Genomic DNA, 17,248 nt, shown 5'->3' with positions numbered 1-17,248 from the left:
TTATTGAATATATCATTGTTGTAATGTGGTCACATGAATATATTTGTATAGTAAATATATAATATATAATGTGAAACATTTACACTTACAAAGTGAAGCTTCCCTTCTCTTCCCTCACTGCCTTCATAATTACAAAGTCAAACTTCCCTTCCCTAGTAAGGCATACTCTGATACATGTTTCTCTATACAACCCTCACTACTCCCCTTGGCCCACTTCCCTTCGGTAGCAGTGTATCTTGAAGAAAATCTAGTGGAAGCATGATTTTTAAGCGACGTTAAACTAAGAGGCCGTTATGGTTACTTTTGCGGCTTTTGTTACAAAAATGTTGCGTTGTGCGTCATAAAAAATGAATGATTGAAAAGATGTCAAGTCTAAATTTCTACTATGAGTCTTCCTTGCAGGTTTTGTGTTCTAATGTATAGTTCTATAGCCTGGTTCGCGCTTTCTTCGATCTTTCTCTGCGATCTGGACGTGGAAGCCATTTGGAAATTGTAAACCTGGAGTTCGAACAATATTCCCTCCTTTGATAGGCCGCCACCTGAAATGTTCAGACATTAAAGAGGGTAGGTACTTTGCTTTCTAAATTAAATCCAGGCATAAATTATGGTATGTTATTTCAATTTAAAGAAACAATATATTCATGTCAATGCTTATTACCTATACTTTGTTACCAAGCAATGAAGAAAAACAGCCATTTGAACCTTAGCGAAGTCTGTCCCAACACAAAATCTCATGCCTCCACCGAAAGCCATAAAATGTTTGGTAGCACCATTCAGTTCCATTCCCTGTAGGTCATTTCTTTTTGGGTCACTAAATTGTAAAGGAAGAGAGATGATAGGCTAGAGTCTAAGTTACTTGAATTTTTATTTATATTACTTGCTAAAGAAGCTAAATACATTACTTTTTTGAATTTCTTTGAAGCAGCGAGCTCTGAAAAAGATGTAAAGTTTTGGAAAAAAAATGATAAAAATACTAAACACACCTCCCATCTCTTTGGGTTGAAGGCAAGAGGGTCCTGATATTTTGTCGGGTTCAAATGTACAGCTGGGGGACACACCATGACTGCCCATCCTGCTGGTATGGTATATCCTGCACATGTTCATTATTGTAGACCAAATGAGGTAAGATAATATTGTCAAATACAGTGTGCTTTTCCTTTGCTTAAACATCAAGTTACCAATGCACTGGAACATTGAAACTTGAAAATTTTGTATTATTAAATCAGCAATCACATACCCTTAAAATTAATTTCCCTCAGTGCCTTTCGGAAGATTCCTGGAACTATATTTGCGAGTCTCACAGTTTCAGTTATAAGCTGTGCAAATCATCATTGAATTTCAAATAAGATAAATCAACAGAAAATCTGTCCCTCATTATAAATATGAAGAAAATTTTAACCAACCTGAAATGTAAATGTCATTGATTTGTATTCTTGCCATGTGACTCCAGAGTTAGGATCTTCACGCCGTTCAAGGATGGCTTCATGTTCTTCCTAAAAGACGTAGTGCCAATAAAGTTGAAAAAACTAGGCCACGTAAAGCCATAAAAATAGTTTCAAAGATTGTGATTTCTTTTATAAATATATATATTTTTAACGTACTTGTAGTTGCTTGAACACCAAGGGATTGTCGGAGAGTAATTTGATGGCATAAGTAAGAGCCAGAGAAGTGGTCTCAAAGCTTGCAAAGAGAAGCACAAACATGAGGTCCAGAGCGATTGCTTCAGTTAAGACAGTTCCCTCTTTCCTAAGTTCTTCAATAACATAATCAAAGAAATCCTTCTGTTGTTTCCTAGGCATCTCCCTTCTTTCTTGCAGCATGTTCTTCAGCATCTTCATTGCCTTTTTCCTACCCTGAAAAGCCAAAACAAATTAATATTGCTGTTTTCTCAATAAAAATAAAATACTACTACACTTTGTTCTGCACTTCCTCTGTCTCATATTAAGTTGCATTTCAGGTTATGCACATTTCTTAAGAAAATTAACAATGTACTAATTTTTATAATTAAACAAGCTTCATTTACTAAATTACCATTATTAATAAAATACTTACCTGCAAACATTTGTGATAAGCTGTTCCTGGAATGTCGAGAGGGAATGAGATGAGTCCTTGTATAAATGCAACAAAGTTCTTTCTTAAATTCTCAGGGGACCTTGTGGAATCATAACTGATGAGTTTCTTTGCAGTCAAATCGAATATCATCTGAATGGTAATATAAATAGAAAACAAAGGTTTAGACATGGAAATGAAGAATGTGATAATAGAAGGGGAATGAAAAAATAGTTAGTGTAATAATGTTCCAGTTTACCCTTGCTGTTGCGTCCTTCAGCTCAACACTGTCCTGGCACGACGATTGCTGCAACGTTCTGCAGGCTGCTTCTTCAACCTCTGAGAGCATCTTTTTGAGACTCTCTGGACCAAACAGATTGAGCATCATGTTTTTAAGGTACTTGTACATAAAACCGTGTAAGGAACCTACATTTTGTTTCCCAAATATCTCTGTGAATGTATCTGGATACCAGCTCTGGAATATTTTCCCTTCTTGTTGGAATATGAAGTAATTAAGATCAGGGTCTGCAGACACTACAACTGGTCTTCCAACCAAGTTTGTCTTGAAGATTGGTCCATATCTGAAAAAAAGACAACAAACCATCACATTCCTTTTCTTTTTTAATCTTAACACTCCGGTTCCCAGAAAATAGGGTCGGAAGGTAAGTAAAGTCTGACCAATAATTGTTCCGGCCAGAATTCGAATTCTGGTTCTCCTGAACAAATTATGATATTCCTAATTACCCTCTAATGAAAAATATAATTACACTGGTAACTTGAAATATACTTTTATATATACCTTTTCATTCTCTGCTTGATGAATGGAGGAATATCAGAAGAAGTGTTGGGAGAAAAAAACTGAAGACTCTCACCAAGAAGGGGTAAACCCATTGAACCAGGTGGAAGTTTTCCATTACAACTAGGATTTCTCCATCTATAAACCCAATGAGTAACAATGCATATAACAACCAACACTCCAACACACAAACCCCACATTTTTCTTCTAAAGAAGAGTGAAATGAAACTCTAAATATAGAGTGAAGTAGCAAAACTAGAGAGAAAAGGCTTATTAGAGTGGCGAAGGAGGTAAGAATGAGAAAATAGGAGTATCAGAAAACGCTCTTAAATAGACAGAGCAATTCTTAGAATCAGTTGAAGAAAATAATATAAATATATTGGGATTGATATAGTTTTTTGTGAAGTTGGTTGTGAAAAAGAGCTGTACTAGTAGTTGCAGATATAATAGAATAATATGAATTATATATCTGTCTATAATATTAAACCACTCAATGTTTTGTCAACGGCATACATATGATATGATGTGTTTAATAGCTAGCCTTACATTATATGAATCTTAATCACTTGGGATGCTTCCTCTTCCCCACGTCTTGTTTCTTCAAGGAAACATTAGTATTATATTTTTCATTATTATCCTTATTATTGTGGTAAGGTATTCTACCTATAACTATAATACAAAAACTGGAGCACGAGGCAGGTGTATATGGCAGTTTTTAAGGAGATTTTTCCTAGATTTGATAAGTGAGTTAGGAATTTGTCTGACCAAACTAAGCATCTCAAGTAAATCTACTCATGGATATCATATCATTGAATGCTTCAACTCCTAAACTTGTAATGCTCTTTGTCAAAATTTAAATCTTTCAAATATCTATACTAAATTCTCAACAGAAGATACATACATGCTTTTCTTATTAATTCCTTTGTTTTTTATGTGGAGCAAGATCTTTAGATAGATCTTTTTTTCTCAGCAACCAAAATGGATAATTAATAATCTCACCCTAACTAAAATTTCATGTCTTAAATCTCAAGATATACAATACGTCATTGGTGATCCAGTTTTGGATAAATAATTTAATTAAGAACTTATAGTATAAACGTTTATCATATAAGTGTTTATGTTTATGTTTCTCTTTAACAAAATTCAAACTATTTTTATATAAGCTATAAGCTGTTTCAATAAGCTATTCTAGAGAGTTTATAGAAATAAGTTGAAAATAAATTATGACTGTATCATAATTTTTTTTTAAGTTCTTCTAAATATTCTAACAAGTAATTATGCAGTAGATAAATTTAAACAAATGAATCCAAAAAGATCTTATATGTTGTCTTTTATTTGTTTATTTATATGTTTATATTTTCTTGGTGGCAATTGTCAGCAACTAATGCTAATCTAGCTAGGTCAAAAAACTTGAAAAGAAAAAAGCTAATATGCACGTACAATAGCTATTTTATCTGGTAGAAGAGTTTAGTTATTGAGCACCACCCCATTTGACCATTTGACCATTGAGCCACGAACTTGACCAAATTGGGCAATTACCATGATATAGGTAGGTCACTGTTAATTAGTATATGTGTTATGTATCATCATTTTTATTTATCTTAATTAATCTGGATTAGGTGTCACCAGACAGAGTAATGTATAACTTTTGTTCAGACTCTAAGAAGACAAAGTGTACATAATGGTATGGTCAAATCCCAAATATCTGGCAAGTGGTTCTGAAATTCCTTTACATATTGTCCACAGGTTATGTGTTAGGTACTTTCAATACCTCCGATGCTAGCTAGTAGCCTGTAAAGTACTTGGTATCATGCAGAGATATTATATTTGATATGTACCGATGATAGCTTTATCATCAAGGGTCACTAAAGTTGCACTTGAATGCTCTTATAAATTGTGTATATCTTTTTTCCTTTTTAATTATTTCCTTATATAGTATTTATGACTCATTTCATACCTAAGGTCCATCATAGATCATTTAAGGTGATTGTCCTCGATCGTCATGGTCTCTTATGGCAATCAGTTTTGATTGTCATATCATGGTGGGTCGTAATACTTTCATCTCAATTAGCCATAGTTGTGGTATCTCTCGTATCTTAATTCAATATATTCTATATATATCAGCTGCATCAACCCAACATTATTCTGTTAGATGAGTTATTATTTAGGGCGGCCTCTATCATGCTTGGGATGCAACAGACCCACTATTGTTGACTCGATCCTAGAAATCAGACAAGCACACAACCTCCCAAGTATGAGTCGTGTAGGAGCGTAATGCTTTCATGGGACTTACCAAGAGACATGACATGTACACAATCCCTCAATCATGAATCACGTAGGAGAAAAATGCTTTCTTGAAACCTACCAAGAGACCGGACATGTACATAACCTCTCAAGCGTGAGTAGCATATGAGCAAAATTCTTTCCTGAGACCTACTAAGAGACCAGACATGTATACAACCCCTCAAGCATGAGTCGTGTAGGGACAAAATACTTTCCTGACACCTACCAAGAGATCTGACATTTACATAATCCCCCAAGCATGAGTCGTGTAGGGGCGAAATGCTTTTCTGAGACAGATGAATGGTTGCCCAGTGAGCCATAACGGGCGATGCTTTTCAGGCGTGGTGTCCTTTGATCGTGACTAACTAATGTATGTTGGTTGCATGACTTTTCCACTTATCCTAGCTGTGATAATTGTCAAATTCCTTGGAAATAACATTAACTCGTGGCCTATCCCTACTTCATGCATCCTTAGGAGAATAGTTTTAAATGCAGTCGTTTTACTCAAAATCTATAAATAGGCCTTACGATTTCTCATTTTTTTGATCTATTCACTTCATCAAATACACTTGCATGTTAGCTGGAGATTTCGACCATTAGGTTGAAGTTCTTTGAAAATATTATGTTTTGGAGAATAATATAAAAATGGCTTTGTGAAGCTATTTTTTAAACCCTTTTCTTAGGAGAAAAGATCTTTTTGTCGAAGCTTAAGACTTAGAAGATTTTAGGATCTCCACAGTTCTCTTCGACATCGGCGTTTGGCAGATTCGAAGCTTCGAGCGGGAAAGATTTGAAATTTAAACGAAGTAGTTTCGTCAGGCGAACGCGTGGAAGCATCTGAGATACGCAGCGCTTGAAAACGTCGAACGTGGCAATCATCTGTGTAGAGACCGTTAGGTCGAATTGTTATAAATAGGAGACTTAGTTTTTAGATTTCGTGTATTCAAACTGATATACAAAATTCACTAAAAATACTCAAAGTACCGGAGCGAGAGAAACGAGCCTTTGCTGAAAATGTATGTATGAAGAACACCATGATTACATTTCATGTTATCTTTTTAATGCAAGTTACTTAAATTAAACCATTTACTGTCTTTATTTCTATTTAAGCATTCTGTCGAATTGCCCTTATCTTCAAAGTCTTTCATCATTGTTTTTACCTTTACATTTACATTTCGTCAAACCTTTATTTCCAGCACCTTTTCAAACTTAAAATCTTTTACTTCAAGTTATTTATCTTTACTTTTGCCAATTACCTTTGTTATCTTTAAAAAAGTCTTTTTACAGAATTACTGTCATTTATCCTTTATCTTTAAAGTCATAAGCCTTTAGATTTCGTTTAGAGTTTATTGTCAAAACACCTTTTACTTTGTACCATTAACGCTAGATAAAGAACTCTAATTACCATTCATAAACCAGAAACAAACTTAATCATGAATCAAATCACCATAACACTAGTTCTTGAGACACGTGTCCTAGGATCAATCTAGTTGATCCTGTAAGTTATCAAGATTAATAATATTGGAGGACTAGCGGTTGTTTGTCAGAAATTACTGGTAAATAAATTGGCATGCCCAGTGGGACGGTGTCAAAATAACTGTTAATTATAATAGTTTGCTTTACTTTTACAATACAAAATTGTTGTTATTCTTGAGTTAAAAAATCATAGTGTTGCATGAACCTTAGAAGTGGTAAGATAGCCAACAATTCGCAACCTATAACCAAAAGAAAATACACAAAAAAGATGGTTAATACAACCAGTCAAGGGGAACAATTTCCTCCCCAGGGAACAGGCACAGTCGGAACAAGTTCGATTGATGCATCCACTGAGATCCCTAGTACACAGGCCATACCAACATCTGGATCCATGGCCTTAAATAATTCGACAACAATGCCTATTATGTCAAGCGTAGCAGACGTTTCTGCAAGTTCAATCCCTGGCCCGTTTTCGACAATTGTCGGAACCTAACCAACACCTACTACCCCTAGGCCACCGGGATTTGAGAATTTTAGGCCTTGGAGAGAATATCCATATGGAATGCCATCTACTTCCATGGCAGGACTTCAAAATAATACTTCCATATATACTCAACCCCATAATACGGTTGTTTCGCCAATTCAAAATTCTGATTCTGGCATGAACCATGTAGGTCGAAATACCCAATCACAAGGATTATCCACCCTATTACCTACCCTTACAACGAATGACCAGACAGCCTTTAGACAACAAATGGATGCTAGTAACCATGATATGGTAGGAGTTCTTGCCAGAGAAATGAATACCATTTTTTCTCCCCTAATACAGAATGTAAATAGGACTAACAATGATAATGCCCAAACATACCAACAACTGTCAGCGCAGATGGGACGCATAGCAGATTTCCTAGGCGCCCCTCAGTCCTCTGTTCGACGCAGACCAAACCAAATTATAATCCAGGAAGAAGAACCAACTATAAATTAGGTTCGACCACCTAGACAAGCCTGCCTGACGAAAGGGTCATGGGGGCAAGATTAGAACAACAGCCAGTTCGACAGGAAGTCCCTGAAGAACAACCTAGGAGAGTAATAATGGTTAATAGAGACCAGGATGCAGACGAAGTAATTTATAGGGTTAGGCAAGAAAACATGATGGAAAATAACTTAACTACTATGATAGAGAGAATCATGGCCCAGAATGGTCTGAATACAGGACTTCGACGGTCAAATTATACCTCTCCTTTATTAGAATACGTCCAACAAACTGAATTACCAAGGGGTTGCAAAATCCCTAAGTTCACCAAATTCTCAGGGGACACTAGTGAATCCACTATAGAATACATAGCCAGATACATGACTGAGGCAGGGGATTTGGCGAACAGTGAGAACCTAAGAATGAAATATTTCCCCAGTTTTTTAACGAAGAATGCCTTCACGTGGTTTACAACTTTGCCACCAAATTCCATAGATACTTGGCCACATTTGGAGAGATTATTTCATGAACAATTCTACATGGGCCAAACTAAGATAAGTCTTAAGGAATTAGCCAGTATTAAAAGAAAATTCACTGAACCTATAAATGATTATCTGAATAGGTTCCGTTTGTTGAAATCTAGATGCTTTACAGTAGTGCCTGAACATGAATTGATCGAAATGGCCGCTGGAGGGTTAGACTATTCCATTAGGAAAAAGTTAGATACCTAGTATCTAAGAGATATGGCCCAATTAGCAGACAGGGTTCGACAGGTCGAACGTTTAAAAGCTGAAAAGGCCAGAGCGAATAAGAATTATAAGAAAGAAAAGGTTGCTTATGTCGAAGTCAAAGATGAGGAGTCTGAAATCTCTAATGACCCTTATGGTCTCGAGGAATTCGAAGTAGATTTGGCTGAATTAAAAGAAGCACCACCTTATGCTTGTAAATTACTTACACCTTCGAATGGCATGAACCCTGTCGAAACTGAAAAGAATGATAGATTTCCTAAAAAGACTTACACATTTGATGTTATCAAATGTGATGAAATCTTCGATTTATTAGTAAAAGATGGCCAAATGATAGTGCCTCCTAATACCAAAATTCCTCCGTTAGAACAACGGAAGAAAAGAGGCTTCTGTAAATATCACAATTTTAGGCCATAAAACCTCACAATGCTTTCTTTTCAGGGATCTTATTCAGAATGCAATTAAGGATGGCCGCCTCAAGTTCGCTGACAAGGGGAGAAACCAAATGAAGGTTGACGCTGACCCCCTCAACATTGCTGACACAAATTATGCTGAACCTATCGAAATCAACATGATTGACACGATGGAAGTGGAGGCTGTGAAGGAAACAGGAACTGAAGGCTATGTGCTAGTTGGAAAGCAGGCTACTGATGGCCTAAATAATGATGTTCCCTTTGGAATTTCTGTCGAAGGTGAACAGGTTGCTGATGTCGAACCAAAGGCCACTGAAGGTCTTAATGGGAAGGCAACTGAGGCTACTGAGGGCCTAAGGAAGAAATTTGAGGAAATTTCAATCGCTGATGACGCCAATCTAGGTGTCAACATGGGGGATCTGAACCAACCCCCCAAGAGATGGAGGAAGTGGAGAGGTGTCTGAAGATAGAGCAAGAGAGAATGGATCCATGGAATAGGGGCAGTTCCCTCTTGCTCTATCTTTAGACACCTCTCCACTTCCTCCATCTATGGGGGGGTTGGTTCAGATCCCCCATGTTGACACCTAGATTGGCGCCATCAGCGATTGAAATTTCCTCAAATTTCTTCCTTAGGCCCTCAGTAGCCTCAGTTGCCTTCCCATTAATACCTTCAGTGGCCTTTGGTTCGACATCAGCAACCTGTTCACCTTCGACAGAAATTCCAAAAGGAACATCATTATTTAGGCCATCAGTAGCCTGCTTTCCAACTAGCACATAGCCTTCAGTTCCTATTTCCTTCACAGCCTTCACTTCCACCATGTCAATCATGTTGATTTCGATAGGTTCAACATAATTTGTGTCAGCAATGTTGAGGGGGTCAGCGTCAACCTTCATCTGGTTTCTCCCCTTGTCAGCGAACTTGAGGCGGCCATCCTTAATTACATTCTGAATAAGATCCCTGAAAAGAAAGCATTGTGGGGTTTTATGGCCTAAAAAATTGTGATATTTACAAAAGCCTCTTTTCTTCCGTTGTTCTAACGGAGGAATTTTGGTATTAGGAGGCACTATCATTTGGCCATCTTTTACTAATAAATCGAAGATTTCATCACATTTGGTAACATCAAATGTGTAAGTCTTTTTAGGAAATCTATCATTCTTTTCAGTTTCGACAGGGTTCCTGCCATTCGAAGGTGTAAGTAATTTACAAGCATAAGGTGGTGCTTCTTTTAATTCAGCCAAATCTACTTCGAATTCCTCGAGACCATAAGGGTCATTAGAGATTTCAGACTCCTCATCTTCGACTTCGACATAAGCAACCCTTTCTTTCTTATAATTCTACAACAATAGTTACTTTAAACAATCGTTGTGATATCCTTTAAACAACCGTTGTGACAACCGTTACCTACTACAACAGTTACTTTAAACAACCGTTGTGATATCCTTTAATGAAACATATTTAACAACGGTTGTGCTAAACAATCGGTGTGACATATAGACCTGAGTTTATTATAAATTAAGTGGAATGCTTATTTTGCCAATGCTCACTAAACATATAACATTTTAATCTGCACTAGAACATTATAATATAACAAATTAAGTTATATTAGAAGTACAAGTTCACGTTCAATGCTAGACAAGAGTTCTTCAACACCTTATCCATATTTTGTTCTTTAACAATAAGAACTTGGTTTAATGGTCCTAGTTCTTCAACCGCACCTGCCTTCACCTCTAATTCTTTTTGCAAAATATTAGAGGTGGAGAAAAGACGGTTGAAGACGTACAATCATTAAACCAAGTTATAACTATCAAAGAACAACATGCAATTAACGGTGTGAAGAATTCTTGTAAAGAATTGAACGTTTACTTGTTTTCTAATGCAACTTTATCTATCATATCATAATTTACTAGGTTTATTTAGAGAGACGACTGTTATATACTGAAGCCAGATAAAATTTCGCTTATATATAAATAAGTATCACCTTTCATCACAGTTGGTAATAAAAACCATGGTGATATACATTGTCAAACCATTTCACTTCGTGTACCTTTCACTACGGTTGCTTCATTTGACCGTTGTACATGTCATTTAGTAAATACCACAAAAAAGCACCCAAAAATAAACTATTACCACAGTTAACACTATGACCGTTGTAAAATTGGTGTTACGAAATATCTATTTTGTAGTAGTGATTGCATCAAAATAGTTGGGAATTTGTTTGTGGTTTCAGGATTCTCTGTTAGGGCTTCAATATCACACCTACAACATACATATTTTCATTCTATGAGACGAAAGGGATGGACAAGGATGTATAAGTCTCTGTGAGTTTCATCTATGTGAGAGGTCTTTTCTCCCATTACAATTCCAACTATAAAAAGTGGAAGGACATTTTTTCAAGTGTCATGCATGAAGAAGATGAGACATATATGTCTCCCCTTTATTGGATGGGAGAGCCCCTCGCTATCATGGGATACGACACAAATAAACTTAGTGAGATGGAGAAAGAGGCAGTCAATCTTCTGGAATAATTCACTATTATGGGGGAGAAATACCTGTTTATACTTGATGGGGATCTTTCAACATTGACGAGCTTTCGGTGTAAGACGTTTTCTTGATGTCTCACCCTTTTGCATTGTTTCTAATTAATCTTAACCAATTTTTTTTTCTCTTTAAAAGAGGATGACCCCCCTTCCATTAGCAGAAAGGAAAACGATGATGGTGAAGATAAAGCCTGCATGGGCGAGGTTGAACCTATTCACCAAAGTGATCCCTCTAGCTTCCAAGCTTGGGAGGCCAAGAAAAGAAAAAATACCACAAAAGGAAAGATCGTTAGGGTTGTTGCATTGATTACTATCATGTTGCCCCTTAAAAGTACGAAGTCGTCCCCGACAAAGAGAAATAGGATAGATCCTGGAAAATAGCCAATAGATATGGATGTTGTTTCCTTTTTAGACCTAGAGGCGGGGAGCGTCATGGAAGGAAGTAGGAGCGGTCATTCAAAGGGTGAATCCTCCACTACTTTTGAAGAAGAGAAATTCTACTTTTGAAAAAAAAGCCTTGATAGGATGACTTTCATATACGACCATCTAAATGCCATAAAGGATGTAGGAAAATAAAATTGTTAGACCCCAATAAGGCATTTCAGCTCATTGCCACATATATGGCGAGGAATGTTGTATTGGGTCAGACCCAGTTTGAAGACTCTGATGCTCTGTCTAAAAGAGAAGATGACTTAAAGGAAAAAAATCAAGAAGGCAAAAAGAGTTATGAGCTCAGCCAAGCCTTGTTGACCTCTACTAACAAGAGGATAACCACTCTCAAGAAAGATTTAACTAGTGTTAGGACCGCCTTTAAAGAGGAGTCAGGCAAAATAAGGACAAACTTATGAAGGAAAAGAAAAAACTTGAGGCTAATCTCCATAATCGGAGCACAGAGCTTGATGGGCTTCAGACCGAGCTGAGTGACCTTAAGGTGGATCTTGAGGAGGCTAACATGGATGGTCTCCTTTATGGAGACCATGGGTTCGAGAAGGCGAAAGAGAAGTATGTTGCATGTATCCTGAGCTCAACATGGAGAAATATGATCCTGGGTATGTTCAAACCTTGGATGAAGAGCCATATATAATGCTTCATCCCATCGATGTGGTGCCCAATAGTGAGTTTGTTAAGGAGACAGAGAATGTCTATAGAGAACTCGTCTAAAGACGTTCCATTTAACTAAGATGTTGTTTTTATTATTTTTTATATTTATTAAAACTTTGCTTGGATAACCTCACTATCATTATTAGGGCCTCATTAATTTTAATTCCTAACTTTTAATTAAATGATTGACATTATATTTTTAATCTTTGTTGCTTATGCTTTGCTTAATTCAATCATGAGTTTTCGTGTGTACATTTTGATCATTTGTGAGCTCTCGATGTCCCAAGCTCCGTAGGGAGTCGCCCATAGGCTTATGATTACCAGTAGGGTTTCAGAAAATATCCTGTAGGCACAAGGGTTTCTATAGGGTTCTAGCATACACCACATAGGGATCCGCTCGTGGGCGCAATATTCTCTACATGGTTACAACATATACCTCGTAGGGAGTCGCCCATAGGCGTAAGGTTTCCCGTAGGGTTCCAACATATACCCTGTAGGGAGTCACCTTTAGGCGCAAGATTACCTTGTAGGGTTCCAACATATACCCTGTAAGGAGATTCTCGTAGGTGCAAGGTTCCTCGTAGATTCTTGTCCAAGAAGTGTGAAGATCCTTTGTCGAGCTATGTAACTTGTATACAACACATATATAATTAAAACACTTAGGTTTCCCAATTAAAAACTATGCTCTTATAGGGGGAAAAGTGCCATCATAACATGTTATTGCTTTTATGATCATAATATTAAAATTACACAATATCTAGCCTAAGACACTTTGTTTAACTATAATAGTGACTTAAGTTCACTATGTTCTTGATTTTGGGAACCTCTTCACCATATAAGCTTTCTAATTTATATGCTCCCCAGGATAAATTTTGTCATACTCAGAAAGCCCCTTCCCAATTTGGGAACAAATTTCCCTTTCTGGTTGATTCCACCACCTACTTCAATACTAGGTCACCCCCTCAATTGTTCTGGGCTTCAGCTTGGAAGTATACCTCCTTTTTGCTCTGTGCTTTGTTGCAAAATCCTTAATCTGATCCATTTCTTTGACCTCTTCTACTAGGTCAACTAAAATTCTTAGTTGTTGGGGTTGCCTTCATCGTCAAAGTTCTCTTATCGCCATGTTGACGTGTTGATTTCAACAGAGAGTATCACATCTGAACCATATACAATTTTGAAGAGGGTATATTTGGTCGATGAATACAATGTTGTGTGATATAACCACAACACCTAAAATACTCAAAATGTCCTCCACAATTTTTTTATCGAATAAACAGGGCATAACGAGTATTAATTTAATTTTTCTTTTAGATTGAATTGTGATCCATGTTACCTTGTGAAGAAGCTCAACCCATAGTCCATTTGCCTTCTCCAGCTTCTTTCTCATCTTGACGAGTAGGATTTTGTTGACCAATTCTTCTTAACCATTCGTTTGAGGGTGCTAGACTGAAATAATCTTCATCTTGACTCCTAGCTACTAACAAAAATCGACCATAGACGAGCTAATTTTTTTTCTCTCGTTGCTCAAGATAATGGTATTTGATAAGCTGGACATGCATATAATATTCTTATAACAAAAGCCCATGTACCCGATCTATTATTATTTTTGTTATTGATTATGCCTCAACCCACTTAGTGAATTGTCCACCCATACTAGTAGAAATTCAAGTTGGTCAGGGGACCACATGAATGATTCCAAGATATCCAGTCCCCATTTATAGAAGGTTCAGGGTGAAGTGAATAAATGTTGTATCTCGATGGGAGTGTGGATAAAGTTTGAGAACCTTTGGTATTTGTCACATTTGTTCACAAATTCAGCACTGTCTCTTAGCATGCGTAGCCAGTAGCACCCAACCCTTAATAGTTTGCTTTCCAAAGCTCTCCCACCGTTGTGGTTTCCACGTTCGCCTTCATGAACTTTAGTGAAAATTAGAGCTATCTCATATTCTTCTAAACATCTCAACATAGATGTAGCTGGAATCATTTTGTATAACTTCTCAATGATCATGACATACTAGGTGGAAATCCTTTTCATCTTCCTTACTTCTTACTCACTAGCGGGTAACCGTTCACTCGTAAGGTACTCGACGATGGGTGACATCTAACCTTCACCTCTATCAAGCTCCATCATAATGACGGACCTGATCTTAGTGATAGGGGGACCAAATTTTCATGTATAACTTTCTCATTGAGGCTTGGCGTTTTAGTGCTGACTGTAACACCCTAAACGCGAAATAATGCGAAGATAAAATAATTACACACATAGGGTGTCACTCAAACACAATATAATACTACTCTGTAACACGGGTTATTTAAAACATGTATTAAATTAAACACGTGGCGTCACATGCCCGCCTTTACATAGGCTCATCGTAGTGGAATAATCAATTTAAAATAATTTAATAACTAAAATGTCTCATATCATCAATATGGTTACGAAAATAGCCTTCAACACAATAATGTCTGAAATAATATCAAATAGAAAAATAAAATGTTTGTCTGCCCAATGTTATAGATAAGATCAACAAATTCTAAATAATCGCATAGAAAAGAAAAAATAAGAATAACCTCTACGTCATCCTTCAGCCTCTAAGCAGTTACTCATTTACTTGCTCGTCTGTATCCCAAGAAGGAACACATAACCAAACAAAAAACAAAGGAGTGGGAATATGCTCATAATATATAATGGTGCAAAAGTATGCAAGGGTAGCCTAAAAGAAATAAATCAACACAATTCATTTGCATACATCACCAAAGTATTCTCATTCACCAACATCAACATAATCATTCAATACATATACAAATAATGAATGAAAATGTACTCAACACCTCGACTCAACAATGCATGTGGTACCATTATGGACAATAAATGTATATCTCACTTCTGAATCTCAACCATAGGACCATATCACACCAATTGCTACCATCACCATAGGTAACGCTTCAGCAATTCCCATATAGAACCGGCTACTTGCTCCTGAATCCATACCATCGAACCATAGCACACCAAAATTCGTTGTTATTACCATAAGCAACGCTTCACTAATTCCTCATTGGAATTATATACTCACTCCAGAATCCATACCACCAGAGCACACCAAAACTGGAACGAAGCTCGTACACCATGATACATGATTCACCATAACATGTAATATCACAAAAAATGATCACCACACAAATATCACCAAGTAATCACCATATTAAACAACAATGTTATTTCCCACACAAACAAGTGGATTAAATCAATAAACATAGTAAACAACGTCAAACTCCTCCGAACAGTGGAAAAATAATAGTCAATTCACAATAACACATCAAAATCAGAACGATAAAATAATTTTGCACAGCTGAGCGAACAACACTCATTCTGGTAGCGTGACAGGTTACCCATCACCCTACACGTCACCTCTGGGGAGTACGTCCCAACCAAACAAGTCGGGGGACCATGACGGTCTACCCTCCAGTGCCTCCAAAGCGATGACGGTTAAGGCGTCATTAGGGTCACGCTCGTCACCCTGCACCATAACAGAAACTGCATTTTCTACAATGGAGTTCAAAACAAAACTCCGATTTTCCTTTCCCTAGCCCCAACTCGAACCTCAATAGCATGAAATATATTATCTAACATCAAACCATCAATTATGAATACCCACGCACACAAAACATCATGAACATGAACATACAAATCTCATAGTAAAACAATGCACGAAAATCAAATAGTACATCATATCATTCATGCAATTTCATAATACCATTCATGTTCATCAATCATTCATCAAAAAGGGAAAAGTAAAGAAAAAAAATAAAGGGATTAAGGATTTCCCTCTACACAATCATGCAATATACACCTTATTATGAGTAATCCCCCTATCTTAGATTTTTCAGCAAAGATACACATTCAAGCTCTAACAATGGAGTTTTTATCTAAACCCTAACATTTGCCTCTTTCACCAAAATTATGTTTTTCACGTACTATCATTTTTCCTCCAAAACTATACTAACTAATAATATATATTATAACCTAATTATTTAACTTTTTAAAATTACACCAAAGCCCAAACTTTGTTACAACTTACACCACTTTCCCTATATTCTCTAGTTTTTCAATATTCCACCCCAAAACTCTCCCTTTTTTATTTTATTTCTAATTAATCAATCAAAATAGTTACAATTCTAATTATTTAAAATATTTTAATCCTTTTACCTCCCCACAAAGGCTCTTACTACCCTACACCAATGCCCCACATGCACGTACAAATCACCATACATATTTAATTAAAAATACACCAACATTAATTAATTAAATAAAATGAAAAATAATCTGATTAAATAATTTAATCGAATTTGGGGGTGTTACACTGACAGGCTTTAAAAATGGGCAGACTCTGGCATTCTCTTCTTGGGGAACATGTATTGACGAGCTCACTCTCAATGTTAGGGATGACCAAAGTTTCATGTATAATTGTCTTGTTGAGGCCTAGATTTATAGTACTGACGAGCTTTGAAAACATGTCGATTCTAATATTCTCTTCTCGGGGAACATGTATTTAGCCATCTCTTGAAGTTTATGTAAGTAATTCAATAACTGAGACTCCTTCATAGGGTACTCACCCTTAATTTGGTGGGTGCTTAGCTGAGAGTTGTTTCTTACATGGAGCTCAGTCGCCCTCATTTCTTTTGGCAATTTTATTCCTATAATTAATACCTCGTACTCTGCTTGGTTGTTGCTTGCATTGAACTTGAAACATAATGACTATTCAATCAATATATTGCCTAAACCTTCTAGCATTACTCCTACCCTCATTTACCTTTATATTAGAGGACCCATCCACTAAAAAAACTCAAACACGGGAGGCCTATTCTTCCACTAGTA

General features: G+C 36.6%; 1 protein-coding gene and 1 pseudogene across 1 annotated transcript; one reads left to right on the top strand and one right to left on the bottom strand.

The window, feature by feature from the left end:
* Positions 1-212: 212 nt before the first annotated feature.
* On the bottom strand, positions 213-3,165 carry LOC127120708 (cytochrome P450 87A3). Its single transcript, XM_051051229.1, has 9 exons — positions 2,849-3,165; positions 2,309-2,630; positions 2,053-2,202; positions 1,602-1,853; positions 1,404-1,493; positions 1,238-1,316; positions 984-1,090; positions 659-786; positions 213-539 (listed from the first exon to the last, which is right to left on the bottom strand). Exons 1-9 carry the CDS (start codon positions 3,043-3,045, stop codon positions 413-415), a joined length of 1,452 nt encoding a protein of 483 aa, XP_050907186.1. The 5' UTR covers positions 3,046-3,165; the 3' UTR covers positions 213-412.
* A 4,193-nt stretch (positions 3,166-7,358) lies between these two features.
* On the top strand, positions 7,359-9,200 carry LOC127123869 (uncharacterized; annotated as a pseudogene).
* The last annotated feature ends 8,048 nt before the right edge of the window (positions 9,201-17,248 follow it).

This window comes from Lathyrus oleraceus, chromosome 2 (assembly GCF_024323335.1).
Source record: "Lathyrus oleraceus cultivar Zhongwan6 chromosome 2, CAAS_Psat_ZW6_1.0, whole genome shotgun sequence".
NCBI classification, from domain to species: Eukaryota; Viridiplantae; Streptophyta; class Magnoliopsida; order Fabales; family Fabaceae; genus Lathyrus; species Lathyrus oleraceus.
Note: the sequence above shows the minus strand (reverse complement) of the source record. Positions and strands in the feature narration are given on the sequence as shown.